Source organism: Folsomia candida, unplaced genomic scaffold (genome assembly GCF_002217175.1).
Source record: "Folsomia candida strain VU population unplaced genomic scaffold, ASM221717v1 Fcan01_Sc007, whole genome shotgun sequence".
In the NCBI taxonomy this organism is placed as follows: Eukaryota; Metazoa; Arthropoda; class Collembola; order Entomobryomorpha; family Isotomidae; genus Folsomia; species Folsomia candida.
In genome coordinates this window covers 2,058,861-2,072,076 of record NW_019091199.1, presented here as the reverse complement: position 1 = coordinate 2,072,076, position 13,216 = coordinate 2,058,861, and the positions used below count along the sequence as shown (strand labels likewise).

General features: G+C 37.9%; 2 protein-coding genes across 2 annotated transcripts; both read left to right on the top strand.

Moving 5' to 3' along the window:
* The first annotated feature begins 64 nt into the window (after positions 1 to 64).
* On the top strand, positions 65 to 2,291 carry LOC110851882 (snurportin-1). Its single transcript, XM_022099809.2, has 6 exons — positions 65 to 225; positions 371 to 818; positions 901 to 1,108; positions 1,187 to 1,403; positions 1,486 to 1,604; positions 1,711 to 2,291. Exons 2-6 carry the CDS (start codon positions 442 to 444, stop codon positions 2,074 to 2,076), a joined length of 1,287 nt encoding a protein of 428 aa, XP_021955501.1. The 5' UTR covers positions 65 to 225; positions 371 to 441; the 3' UTR covers positions 2,077 to 2,291.
* Positions 2,292 to 4,465: 2,174 nt separating this feature from the next.
* Positions 4,466 to 12,825, top strand: LOC110852324 (protein Wnt-1). The gene is made up of 14 exons (XM_022100362.2): positions 4,466 to 4,899; positions 7,939 to 8,092; positions 8,393 to 8,426; positions 8,566 to 8,652; positions 9,924 to 9,989; positions 10,062 to 10,102; positions 10,250 to 10,303; positions 10,708 to 10,790; positions 10,874 to 10,898; positions 11,191 to 11,239; positions 11,308 to 11,391; positions 11,546 to 11,604; positions 11,731 to 11,825; positions 11,923 to 12,825. The coding sequence occupies exons 1-14, from the start codon at positions 4,793 to 4,795 to the stop codon at positions 12,122 to 12,124; spliced, it is 1,140 nt and encodes a 379-aa protein (XP_021956054.1). The 5' UTR covers positions 4,466 to 4,792; the 3' UTR covers positions 12,125 to 12,825.
* Positions 12,826 to 13,216: the final 391 nt, after the last annotated feature.

Genomic DNA, 13,216 nt, shown 5'->3' with positions numbered 1-13,216 from the left:
GAAGTGGAAGCATGGTCAGAGCGTGTTGAGCAGAACCAATCTCTTGTAGCCGCTCACTTCAAGCAAGCGAGACGATTCTCTTCTCAAAAAGTCAACCGTGCACGGATCAGCTTAATTTCACGCGACAATTAATTAATAATTAAATAATACAGCAATTTCCTCAACATTGATCCCCCTTTGTGGGTTGACTAGTCAGCAAAATACTTGGGTGACGACGTGACGGTGGTAAGCCAAAGTTAACTATGTATATTATAATAATACGACATAATAAGTATTTATTTTAACTCGGAAGCCCGGTGGACGCCGAAACTGGATGAAAGGTTGTTATTAGCTCACTAATATTAATTTGATTTATTTAATATTTTTCCAGGTTCATATTCTGAACGAGGATAAGTCTAAATAACAGACGAAAAACGATTGTACGGAAATATTATACACAGGATGCAAGAAGAACCAGTCGTTTCGCCACTTGGCCGTGGTTCTGGTTTCATGCGACTTGGAATTGCAAGAGGATTTTGGAATGGGGCTGTCACCTCTTTTTTAAACAATGAGACTGGTAGCGTGTTTGGGGGAGGATGTAAAGAAGACAATGAAGTCCAAGAAGGCCAATTTGACAATGACTTGGACGAAGAAAACGAGCTGTGTGCAGATCAAGAAAACATTAGGAAAGATAAGAAGAATGGCTATGATGTACCTGATTTTTGTGATAAATCAGAGCCAGAACAAGAGATCAATTTTCGCAAGTCAGTTAAAACTGGATATGATCCCAAAGCATCACAGGAGAAACGTCGCGAGAATCTACTTAACGTGCAAAAGCAGTAAGATTCTTGTAGTAATTTATTATAAACGATATAAATACGACATCGCAAGAATTAAATGTACATGTTATATTTTTAATAGGAGACGGGATGCAATTCTTGATAAGATTAGACAATTGGAGACATCGAGTGACAGCGAGTTTGAAGAGGACGAGGATTTCGTAAGTCTAGTCAAGGAAAACAAATTGCAAAAGATTTCTGAAGAAACCAACGAGAACGAGGGGATGGACACAACAGGTGCTCCACGAGAGAATAGACCAGCCAGGCGGCGCTACAAAAAGCCAAATAAGGTTTGTTTAATATTAAAATGCATAAGTATATATCATAATTATCATTTCATTGGGATGATCACGGAAATATTTTCACAGAAGCGCAATTCTCCTTGTCGTGTAATGTTGTCTGAATGGTTAGTTGATAAGCCCACTGATTTTTATGAAAATTGGATGGGAGTATTTTGTCCAGTTGGAAAGCGCTGTCTCGTCGTTGCTAGTCGAGGGAAGACTTGCGTCTTTTCTCGTACACATGAATACATGGGAGTGTTTCAATCGCACTTACCTGGAGGGAGCAAACTAAATAGCAAGGATCGTGAGTACCTCATGTCTTTCAAATGAATTATAAATAACACGACTCTTTTTTTATTACTAATCAGTTGTGTTTTAATTTACAGCCGAAATTAAGAAAAAGAAAGGTGTTACTATTCTTGATTGTATTTGGTCAATGGAAGCCGAAGTCTTCTATGTTCTGGACATGGTTTGTTGGGCTTCACAATCGTACAATAACTGTGATGTAAGTCTACCAATCACACATATTTTCTTGGTACATATCTAGTTGAATTGTATTATCCTTGTTAATGGTGTGTTAACTGAAAAGCATTTTTTTACGTGTATAACAGAAAGCATATCGCCAATTTTTTCAAACATCGAAACTCTCTGAAACTCCTGGATTGCTTGAATCATCATTTTCAAATCCTTACCCGTTTTTGCCGTTACCTTCTTTTGACTGCGGTGACATTGCAGAAGTTATGATGTCATCTTTGCCAAGTTTCAGCCAAAAGGTTGACGGTGTCCTTCTCTTTCATAAAGAGTCATTCTACATGAATGGTGTGAATCCTTTGTGCCTTTGGATATATTTGACTGAGATGGAAGAGAAGATTCAAGTGTCTGTGGCTCCTGAATTGGCAGAGTTGCAAAGGACGAAACGTCCTCGAGAAGAAGAAAGCAACGTTGAGAAAACAAAACCTATGGAAGTTCAAACTTAGTTAGCGATTGAAGAAGAAGGATAGATCTTGTAAGAAGAAGAGGGTGACTACAGAATTTTTCTAGCATATTTCTTTTAGTTTTATTTATTTTTGGTACTTGACACTTGTTTGAATTTATTTAATTGAATTGCGGTTGTTGTTATACTCTGACTATGCAATAGTTACTTATGTACTAATAAAAACACTCATGTAAGTGCAATTAATAATCCACTCTGCATAATGTAATCCTATAAATATGCTCATATTTTTATCGCGTATCTATCAGATATCAGACCACTAATCCAATTATTTTACATTTTCTACAAGGTCAAGTTCAGTAATTGGTGGTGGGAAAAAAAGTTGTAAATTTTAAAAATTGGGCTGACCAGTGATGAGTCACGACGACTATCGTGTCCAACATTCATTATTTGCACATTTATGAATGTGCGTCGGTCGGGCACTACTCACTCGTTAACTGAATTGGCCTGTTTTTGGGTATTGTGTGGATGACTTTTCCTGTTTTTATTGCATCTCGTTTATGCAGTCAAGTATTAAATTGTTTCGGGGGGATTAGTGCAGCCAGCAGGGTTTAACGGTTGATTACCTTCCTCAACTAATCCATTTCATTCGTGACAGAGTTATGGGTTGCATGTATCGTTTTCATGGAACATGAAATTATTTGACCAGAAGGGGAAGTTTAGTTTAAACCTTCCCCACCAAGAGACTAGCCTTCTGTCCAGCCGTGTTCATCACACAATGGGCAGCGGTGGTTATTCACTTTCATTGGACTCACGTTTGGATTTCTAGGGTGAAAACAATTTCATCCAAGTCAACAACACAATCCGATAACATAATATAAGGAAAAACTGCTGCTCATTTGTCTCATGACAAATCCCTTTCAATCAGAAATCCTCTCCCTTAACAATTCTCTATTTTCTCTTATTTCTACCTACCAGCCATCAAATCACAAATACAAATCCTGCCACCTGCAGTAAATAGGTGTATGGCCATACTCATGAAAATTGCAAATATCTAGGCATGAAAGTCTCGTGATCTGCAGCTACTCATGGAAAAACATGGTGAATCATCCAAATTTGGGAAGAAATTATTGTGTTTTGTTCCGACTGCTTAATTGTAGGTTACTGTTTCAATTACACGAAATTGGCATCCCATCCGCCTATGACGCTGGTTTCTACCCACACACGATCACCTTTTGCTCAAACTTATTATTACACTTTTCGTGTCATGGGTTGTCATTAACATTCCCATTCTTACAAGGTTTGCAAGCCGTGTAAAGTGTCCTTGCAGTGTTGTGCAAATCTTTATTTCGATTTCACCTGCTGAATACGAGTATGTCTGAAATTATGCAATACGTACGTTGAAACTCCATATCTGTGCGTTCTAAATTGGCTGTTTATATACTTAATTTCAATGGAATGGTCAGAAGATGCGTCTCTTTTTATCTCGAGCTTTCGAAATCTATCTGATTTCTTCAACAGGAGTTTTGTAATGAGCAAAAGTCTTGCATTTACTTATTTTGAGTGTGAGATATGTATACACCGAACTTATTTGCATGAACACGGAGGGTTGATTTTATGGGACTCTCAACTCTGCATATGTCGCACTTGCATACATACGGCCGGTACATAAATTGTTTTCCTTTGTGCATAAGGGTTGAAACTTGATGGTAAAGTGCGTACCAGGAAGGATTCTCTCCTTCGACTGAAAGAAATAACACCACCCTTCCAACAACTTTCATCCGCACGAGAATCCCGACATTTTATCCATGAAACACAAAACGAAGGGTGCGTTTCTGTGTAACTTTTTGTTTTACTGCCCCCTGCCCCCATTCATGCAACGTGCAACGAGTTTCCCGTTTCCTATGGGAAAATATAGACAATATTTCAGTGTCCATAAAACCCGAAGAGATTGGAGTTCAGAAAGGAATCTGTTGTCTTGTCTCAAGTATAGACGAGAGAAGACGTCCCCTGTCTCACACACATCAAACCGCACCGTCGTCGTCTCATCCTCAGTTTCACTTACTGGGAAGGCATGAAACCGAAACTGATTATGAACAAGGATGCTAAAACATTTGCCCACGGGTTACAGAAAGTTATGTACATGGACATGTTTCATGGATTCATAATAAAATCTGAGAGAGCACATGTTCACGAAAACTAATAATTTTATGACGGCTCAACAACAAGCAGCGGACGAGATACGGTATGTCCACTGCGTTGGTTGTTTGGCTAGAAGGAGTTGTAAATAAGACTCGTAGTAAAATCTAAGAATGGAGGAACCACGAAGAACATCTTTATGACCACACGGTCTGCTGTTGCTGGTCTCTCGATCTGCTTAACTTTGGAGGAGGAGGGTCCGTCTCTTTCAACTAAAAGTCCGACTTGGGTCCGTTTAACCCTCAGTCAGCTCAGGAGTCTCAGTCAAAACGCTCTTCACCAACTTTTACTCCTCACTCGCTCCAAGGAAATCTCTCTGAGATTTTACAGGAAATCCAACTTGGACACTTTTTCACAGCTTTCTCCTCTCGTGATTCGCTTATGCAAAGGCAAACCATAATCAATGTGAGAATCTGACGACAAGACAGAGCAAGAAATGTTGAGCACACACCCACCCGGCCTGACTTGTCAAATCTCATCCTGCAACCAAGTTGAACAAGACTTTCTCCGGTGTTAGCGATTAAGAGAACTTGCTGCTCACGACGAGAAACGATTTAGTCATGGGTGCGAAAGAAATCGGATATAATCACTTGAAAATACTCGTGTTACTACCTTTTGTGATATCCAACCTGGCCACGGGAAGCGTACTCAATGAAGGCACTTGGTGGTAAGAGAATTCGTGTCCGTGATAACACTGTCCTATTATTGGCCATTCAATATATTTACTTATTTCATCGCATATGAGTGCATGTTATACGCATTTAGATGCTAATATTTCAGATTGGGGAAATTGAGACTCGTATCAAAAAATTCTACTCTGCAATAATATTTCAGGGTGAAATCTAAATAAGATTATAATTCAATTTGACTTTGTGTATGCAATTCAATTTACTGAACGAAAAGAATGAGGTGAAGGTGTTGCCCAACAAATTAATCAAAGATCGGATCATCCGACTTCTTGAGAGAAATCTTGATAGGAGTCAGCTTACAGGGCTGACCAAGAGATCCCATTTTTTTCTTCTTCAGTCAGCAAAGTTGATGTTGATTAGCTCACGGCAGGACGTGAAGGGGTTGTTTCGATCCATTATTATTATGATTACAAGAGTAGCAAGAACAACAAGAAAGAGATTACACGCACACACAGTAAGTAAAACACGATGCAATCAGATCATCATGGCTCGTAACGACCAATACTTGACTTTTAAAACCAACCGTGTACGATACCTATTCAGCCTGTAGTAAATGTACGGCAGATGTTCCCATTTTCCTATTTGATGGCAAATTGAAAATTCTTCCCATCTCCAAGAACTAATCGGCTGTAAATTTTTAACAAAGGGATCATATAAAATGTTTTCTGTGGTTTTGTGGTCAGAAAAGGGTTGGTACATACGTGCGTACGTACATTCATTCGTATGATTGCTCTTGTTCCATTTCAGTTTATTGGTTCACCTTCTCAAAGTAATAAATTGGAAGAACACGGACAATAAGGATGATACTGCGATGTATTCATTCACAATACACCACTGTTATTGGTACCTACTTTCATATATGTAAAACGTTGTTTTCATATTACGTCTACAGTCGGATTATTATTGAGCAAGGAGAGAAGAATAATAAGCAATATACGCATTTTCTAAATCTTTTTCCTCGTTGCATTGTAATGCAAAAATGTACTTTTACCGACGACTGACTGCCTGCGACTACTTTGTTCATTCACAAAACAAGCAAATGAAGAGAATGTTTGTGTGGATAGAACGCTAAGCACGAGATTATGCCACTTTCAAAGCCTTCTCATAAACCATCCCGTGCACACATAAAAGTGTCAAGCAGTAAATGAGTCGGGAAAAGGTTTTAAAGCTTTCTCGGCGAAGATCAGCAGATCAAGCGAGGAAAAATGTAATGTCGCAATTGCAAGTATGTGGAAATCAGAGCAGTAAAAGTACACAGGAACAAGGATTCTATTAAGTAATTCATTCTACGCATGTTGTAGATTGGGCGATATATTATTGGTACACGTCGAAAATTTATTCCGCGATATGCACACTTAAATACTTTGTTTAAAATAACAAAGGTGCAATCGCTAGTAGAGTACATTTTGTCCGGTATTTAGAATACTTACTTTTGTTAGTAATTTTTGAACGGGTATCGTGGATGACATTTTTACAAACGTTGTATTTTTCCTGCTTACCAAGTAGCATATTTCATGCATTTACCTGAAATTTCCATAAAAAAGTATACATTATAATTCGGAAGTATAAATAACTGCACGCACATTGACAGTGAACGAATTGTTTCAATGAAATACAGGTAGTCAAATCACATCGCTGCTTTCAAGGATTGTATGTATTGCGGAAATTAATATTCATATTTCACATTTCGTTTGTTTTGTGGATAACACACCACATTTACCGTAGAATCACGTATTAAACGAATGAATGATTTTAGCCATATTGAAAATACATACATAAAATGATAATATGTATGAGTTCCTGAGTAGTGGGTTTCACTGTTACAGTAAATGTCTCATGATCAAGGAAATTTAGCCAAGAATATTATTGTTTCTTCTATTATCCCTCCAAAACAGAGCGGTTGATGCGCTTATTTTTACCCAATCTGATGTAATCGAACGCAACAGACAAGTTTATTACATAAATACCATGTGTAAAAGGGAAGCGAGGACCGAATGAGCTGATTTCATCTCAATCCGAGCTGCATGTAATTGGAAATGGAAGATTTGCTAGAAACATATACTTTCCATTGCATGGGAAATAGTCGCAATATCTGTATCACATCAAGGGGGATTGGTTGTCTTATCATTACACCCTCTTATCCCAGGTTTATTTAACCACGCATTGTCTTGCACCGAGAAGTTTTGTCCCTCCTGGGCTATTTGAGCTTATCTGAAGATGAACTGACCAAGGGAAAGTAGAGACCGAGAGAAAACAGGAATTTCTTCCATTCTGTACACATTGGAAATTAGGTATATAAATACATTACATGGATTAATTGACGTACAATATCGTTCAAGGAAAAATGCCGTGATGGTGGTATGGCAGCATTCTCCAGAGAATTTTAATGGCCAATCATCAACAACTTCATTTGTTTGATTTGATATTTCTATACGTATACGATCGTCGATATATTCTTATTTTCCCCTCTTTCCCCCATCATCTGGAGGACCAAATCTCTGCTAATAACGATAAAATTGCTTAGTCAATGGAGCACAAACCCCATGCGTTTGCTAGCAAGCCATGACCATGACCATGATTTCGGTGGATGAATTGTTCATTTTTTCAAACTTATTGAGAAGGCTTGTATAAAGAGGCGTTCCAAAAAGACGGCATTAAAACAACTCTAGACTTACAGGTTCGTGTAAATTGGGGATTTAGTTTCTTAATAACATAATTAAGCTGTTGCTGGGCCGTTTAAATGGGATAATGTGCACTTATTGAGCTTCATCTCCCCAAAATTCGTCTCCTTTTTAGTATTCAATGGACACCCTTCTTCTTCACCATTACACCCGGCTCACTTAATATTCAGCCTTCAACGGAACAGGCTTCTCTCACCCTCTCGATGATCCTTACTCATATTAATAACCAGCCACCTATAATAAGTCTCATTACCGCACAAATGCAGGATAATGCAGAAAACGTAGCGGAATAATGCCTACAATAATTTAAACTCGTTAATTTTGTGATTTCCACAGGTTATTAGGTACGGACAGACAACATTCCACCCACCAGCACATGAGCGACATGGCCCCTGGATACAAGTCCCCCCAACACAACAATTGCTCTGCTGTCACATACCTCAGTGAACGACAGAAGCACATGTGTCAGAAGAGCGACAGAGTTTTTGACGTAATAAATCCACTGATTACTTTCCTTCTTACGTTTTAGTGCTATTTCTCCATCCTTGTTTGGCTTTTAGACATAAAAAATATCCCAATCGTAAATTTTCGTCATTGGTCTTGACTCTTGAGACCATCCACGCAGGAGTTGATATACTAAATGTGCAGTGTACATTATTATTTCTTTATATTGATCGAAACTTGTGGACTTGAATTTTATTTCTTTACTGCTTATATACTTTACTTGCTAGGATGCTACATTATAAACTAGTTTTAATTAACATCGCAATTCTTTATCATGCGTATGCAGACAATCAGCTCAGGAGCCAAATTGGGGATTGAAGGTAAGAAACCACCTAGAAAATTATGAGAAAGCGAGAAATTTTGGCCAAGGGAAATGTTTTGAGCTGGAATTTCTGTGGTTGAAGTTGGATTGACTAACAGGAATGTAATCATGTCTGTAAAATTCTTTTTTATTTGAAGAATGTCAACATCAACTCCAGTCGCACCGATGGAATTGTTCCGTCATTCGTGAAGCAGCCAACGTCTTTGGCAAAGTGCTCGATATTCGTAAGTCGTAAAAGTTGCAGTTGAACAAATTTCCTTCCTGTTTCGTTTCTCGTTTGGCTGTTGAGTTCACCAATATTGGTCAATTTATGTCAAAAATTATTTTGATTATCGTGAGGGATAAAAGTCTTCAGTGGGCAGAAGCGTGTTTGTTATTGATAAATAAAACTTGCATTCAATCAAATGGGAAGTAAATTTAAAGTTTTTGAGTTGTAGAATGCCACTTTTTGGAATATGCGTTGTGGAAGAATTGCACGTTGTGCATTAATTTAATGAGGTCCTCAGAGATCAAAGTTTCACCCAAAAAATTCTCAAGTATTTGATAACCCCCTTCCATCATGTTCTGCTGCTGCTCGCGTTCTCCAAACGTATGAACATAGACCACATTGCACAGAGAAGATATCATTATGCACGTATTTCGTTAATTCTGAACCTTCGGAAAGATTTCTCCCTTTTGCATCCATTCAACTGCATATATTTTGTACTAACCAACTCCAAGAGCATTGGCTGCTATGCATATTTCGTCTTGAGCGTGTATATTCCGAGAGAGGGAATGAATAGGTGGTTCAATTTTCCATTCTCCCCACGAAAAAAAGACTCCAGTACCGTCGTCAGTGGGCGAGTGGGTAATAAAATCCTCAACTTTATTTAGAAGTGCACGTCAGAACACTCAATAAAATTGGCCAGGGAGCTGAGTTGAGTACACTAATAAAGAAAGCAGGCATTTTCGAATACCTGGAACTTATTTCCATATCCAATGTTTAAATGCATATGCGTCGTTCGTTCTTGTGAGGGGTAGTTCTTGCAGGGGTTCATCTCTCAAAAATCTGAGCAGAGTTGTTCCTTCTGCCACGTCGAATCAGACAGAATTGAATTCTGCCGAGTGGTCAAAGATGGGAAAAATTTAGACCTCGTTTTCTTTTATGGACGAGGAAATAAAAGCGGCATAAACATGCATACCATCACTGCAATTTATTTTACAAGCAAGGAAAGTGGTGTCCACTCTGCAATGGTCGTCGTAAAATTGACATTCGACATTTCATTTATTTCTACTCAAAACCCTTATTCTGATTTCCTCGATCATTTCAGTATTGCCCATTTATTAGGCACAGCTAAAATAATACTATCCCGTTGAGAGTCACAACTCGAGACGGGATATCATACTATAAGACCCATTCGCCGAGTTAATGCCAACGAACCTGGGAAATTAAACATTTTATGTTATTTCGTTTACCTAATTGGAAAAAATCACGTCATAAAATGTGTTCTATTAGATACGAGAGAGAAAGCATATGTCCACGCAATTTCTGCGGCGAGTTTGGCCTATCAAGTGACCAAAGGTATGAAATCCTACTAATTTTTTTCAAAATTAATTAATTCTGCTGATTAAGTAATGATGGTTTTGGTGATAGCTTGTGCTAAGGGAGAATTACAAGACTGTTCCTGCGATGAGGTACCCAGATTCCACACACATGATAACTTTAAAACAAAGAATTTTATCTCAGTTTTTGGCAACTGACTAACGCCAAGAGATAATGCACAGCAGTCGTTTTGTATAAAGTGAATGAAAATAATAACGTTGTTTTTTTCCTCCCATGAGACTGTGAGGTCGAGAAGTACGAAGGGGCAGTGGCAGTGGGGCGGATGTTCTGAGGTGAGTGTGAAATATATTTAATAACGACGGTTCCACCCTTTTTAGATACAAGTGCTAAAAATTCAAAAATGAATAGATATTGAAATAACTGAAAAGGGTCTCAGTCAGTTGAGCTGATTTCGTACCAATAAATATGTATACTAAGGAGTAGTGAACATAATTGTATAACGTATACGTGTACATAAATCTTTGACGTTAATGTGCTCTTTATCCGACTGTTGGCACTTGTCTGACATGGTCGACCCCCTATTTTTTTCCTACTTATTAACACAAACAAACAAATACTTTAATTTTTTGCTCAAATGCATATACAAAACTGCATCACCGCCAAACAAACTTACACTTTTCATGTGTTTAAAAACCATCCTTGACTTTGTGCACGCTTCTTTATGTTCTTTGAAAAGGATGTGAAATACGGCGGATTGTTCAGCAAAGAGTTTGCCGACTCAATAGAAGACGGTACGTCGCCCACTGGACTGATGAATCTGTAAGTTGTTTGCATCATTGGGCACATTGCTGTATTCCGAATATACAGAAAGAAAACTTATGTATGTGTAAACTCTGCTGCAGATGGAATAACGAAGCTGGTCGAAGGGTAAATTAAAATTTTACTATTCGCCCCTTCCTCAAACAAGGATTATAAAAAATCTCCGGTATTAGAACACCAAGAAAGTCATCTCCTCGAGTCAACATATACTTAGCAAATCCGGATAGATTTTATTTTGTTTAGACAGCTTCCTCCACTTCCTTTGAAGAGATTACTTATTTACTCGTAAAATTTCCCGTCTTCTTAAACCAGTCATTTTTCCTCCTCTTGAGTTTGACTTGGAGGAACATTAAAAAAGTTATGCATTTCAAAAAAATGATCCTGGGTGTAATTAATACAGTTGATGAAGAATTCGATGAACATGTCGTGCAAGTGTCATGGCGTGTCAGGTATAAATAACAATTTTGCAAAATATGAATGAAATATTATTCACACGTCTCGTTTTTTTTAAATTTAGGTTCTTGTACAATGAAAGTGTGTTGGCGAGTGCTCACTCCGTTCCGTTCCATTGCTGAACAAATTCGAGAGAAATTTGATGGAGGTTAGTGAAGGAAGACGCATGTTCATTTGAGATTTTTGCAAAGTTCAACTTTTGTATCGCTTATCATTGATTATGAATTGTCCGGTACATTAAATTGTGTTACATTGACCAGCAAGTGGTATCAAAATTCTCCTGTTTTTCTGCTATATTTCAGCCTTCCGGGTCAAAGCCGTGAGACGGAGTGTTAATAAAAATGGGAAAATAAACAAACTGGTATTTGCCCAATTATCGTTTGCAACATGCACTGAATTAATATTAACCTCGAGCAAGAATGACTCAGATAAATAAATTCTTAAACAAGATACAAATTTATTTACAATGACTGACTCTTGGTTGCAGAGACTCAAACCCGTTCTCAGAGAGATGAAGAGACCTACGAAGAAGGACCTCGTGTTTTTGGACGATTCTCCAACTTACTGCGAGAAAAATGAGACGTGAGATGATTGATTGATTCCTTCACTCGATTCTTAATATGCACGAGAACGATCTTAGTTTTCTAGGAATTAAGATATTTAAACTTTGTGTCTGCAGGATGCAAGTGTTGGGAACAAAGGGTCGCGTGTGTAATCAGACCAGCGATGGGCCTTCTGGCTGTCTCATCATGTGCTGCGGCCGAGGTTATCAAACGATGCTGCGGGAAGGGGTGGACTCTTGCAACTGTCAATTTGTCTGGTGTTGTCGAGTCGAGTGTGACAAATGCCCGTACAAAAGAGATGAACACATTTGCAATTGAAATAATTGACATGCATTACTCGACTTCGAATACATGTTAAATCTCACAATAGTCAATCAAACAAAACTACACCAAAAATCAATGCAAACATATTTTCTGTGTTCAGTATGCAGGCAAATTTAAAACTGATTCGTAATGGTATTTGTACTTTAGATTTAACTATAATGTTCTTGTACGTATAAAATGCACATATATTATTATGAATAGTGGCTTTATTTGTAAAATGCATAAGACAGAATGCATATATGTACAGATTTACGTGCATATTAATTCCATAAAATATTGCAAATACTAGATTGCAATATGCACTATTATCCATGTACTAATCCATATATGATAGATACTTAAACCCTAAACGTCGATTATACCACTGGTTTTCAGTCTAAACTGATTGTTGTTAGAATTTTGTATTTGTGGTGTGGTACGTGTACACACTTGATGATAAGTACTTTATGTCGTCGATATAGCGTAAACTAATATTGTATTTAGTTACTGATTTCAAAGCTAAAGTAGAATTCGCCGTTCTCTTGTAATGAGGTGTAAAAAGTTACCACTTGCCAAATTACTTTGCCGACCACCTCCTCATTCCTTGAAGTGTGTCAATAAATACAACATCCTAAAAGATGTACATTTTTACGATTGAGTTTTATAAGCAAAAGGTGTGCTGTTGAAATAAATCTGTAATTTATTTCTCTCTTTAACAGAAGTGTTTATTCAACGTTACATCGTAATTCTTCGTCATTTTTACAAGTTTCCAGTCTAAATGAGACAACGAAAATAACAGGGAATGCGAGACGAAAGGGTGATTTTTGGCAAGTCCCGTCCAACCAGCCAAGGGTGGGCTTGAAGGTCAACTAAAACTTCGATGGGTGGTATTCTCGATGTGCAATGCCAGACATGCTCTGCTTTCATCTTTTTCAATAAGCCAATCGGGTTAAAATAATATCAAGCCGACTGAAATGCCTGCCTGGTTCCATAAACACACTGCAAGCCACAAGTCAATCAAGCCAAGTTTATCTTTAAGAAGGTAATAAATTGAGGTGGTGAAAGACGTGGTCTTGTCATCCTCCCGTTTCGCCATTTGCATGCAAC

Bases quoted from the DNA above. Each gene is read 5' to 3' on its own strand.
- LOC110851882 (XM_022099809.2), top strand. From the start codon at position 442: ATGCAAGAAGAACCAGTCGTTTCGCCACTTGGCCGTGGTTCTGGTTTC. The intron at 819-900 runs GTAAGATTCTTG...TATTTTTAATAG, and splicing joins CTACTTAACGTGCAAAAGCA to GAGACGGGATGCAATTCTTG. The intron at 1,404-1,485 runs GTGAGTACCTCA...TTTAATTTACAG, and splicing joins CAAACTAAATAGCAAGGATC to CCGAAATTAAGAAAAAGAAA.
- LOC110852324 (XM_022100362.2), top strand. From the start codon at position 4,793: ATGGGTGCGAAAGAAATCGGATATAATCACTTGAAAATACTCGTGTTA. The intron at 8,653-9,923 runs GTAAGTCGTAAA...GTGTTCTATTAG, and splicing joins TGGCAAAGTGCTCGATATTC to ATACGAGAGAGAAAGCATAT. The intron at 11,826-11,922 runs GTGAGATGATTG...TTGTGTCTGCAG, and splicing joins TACTGCGAGAAAAATGAGAC to GATGCAAGTGTTGGGAACAA.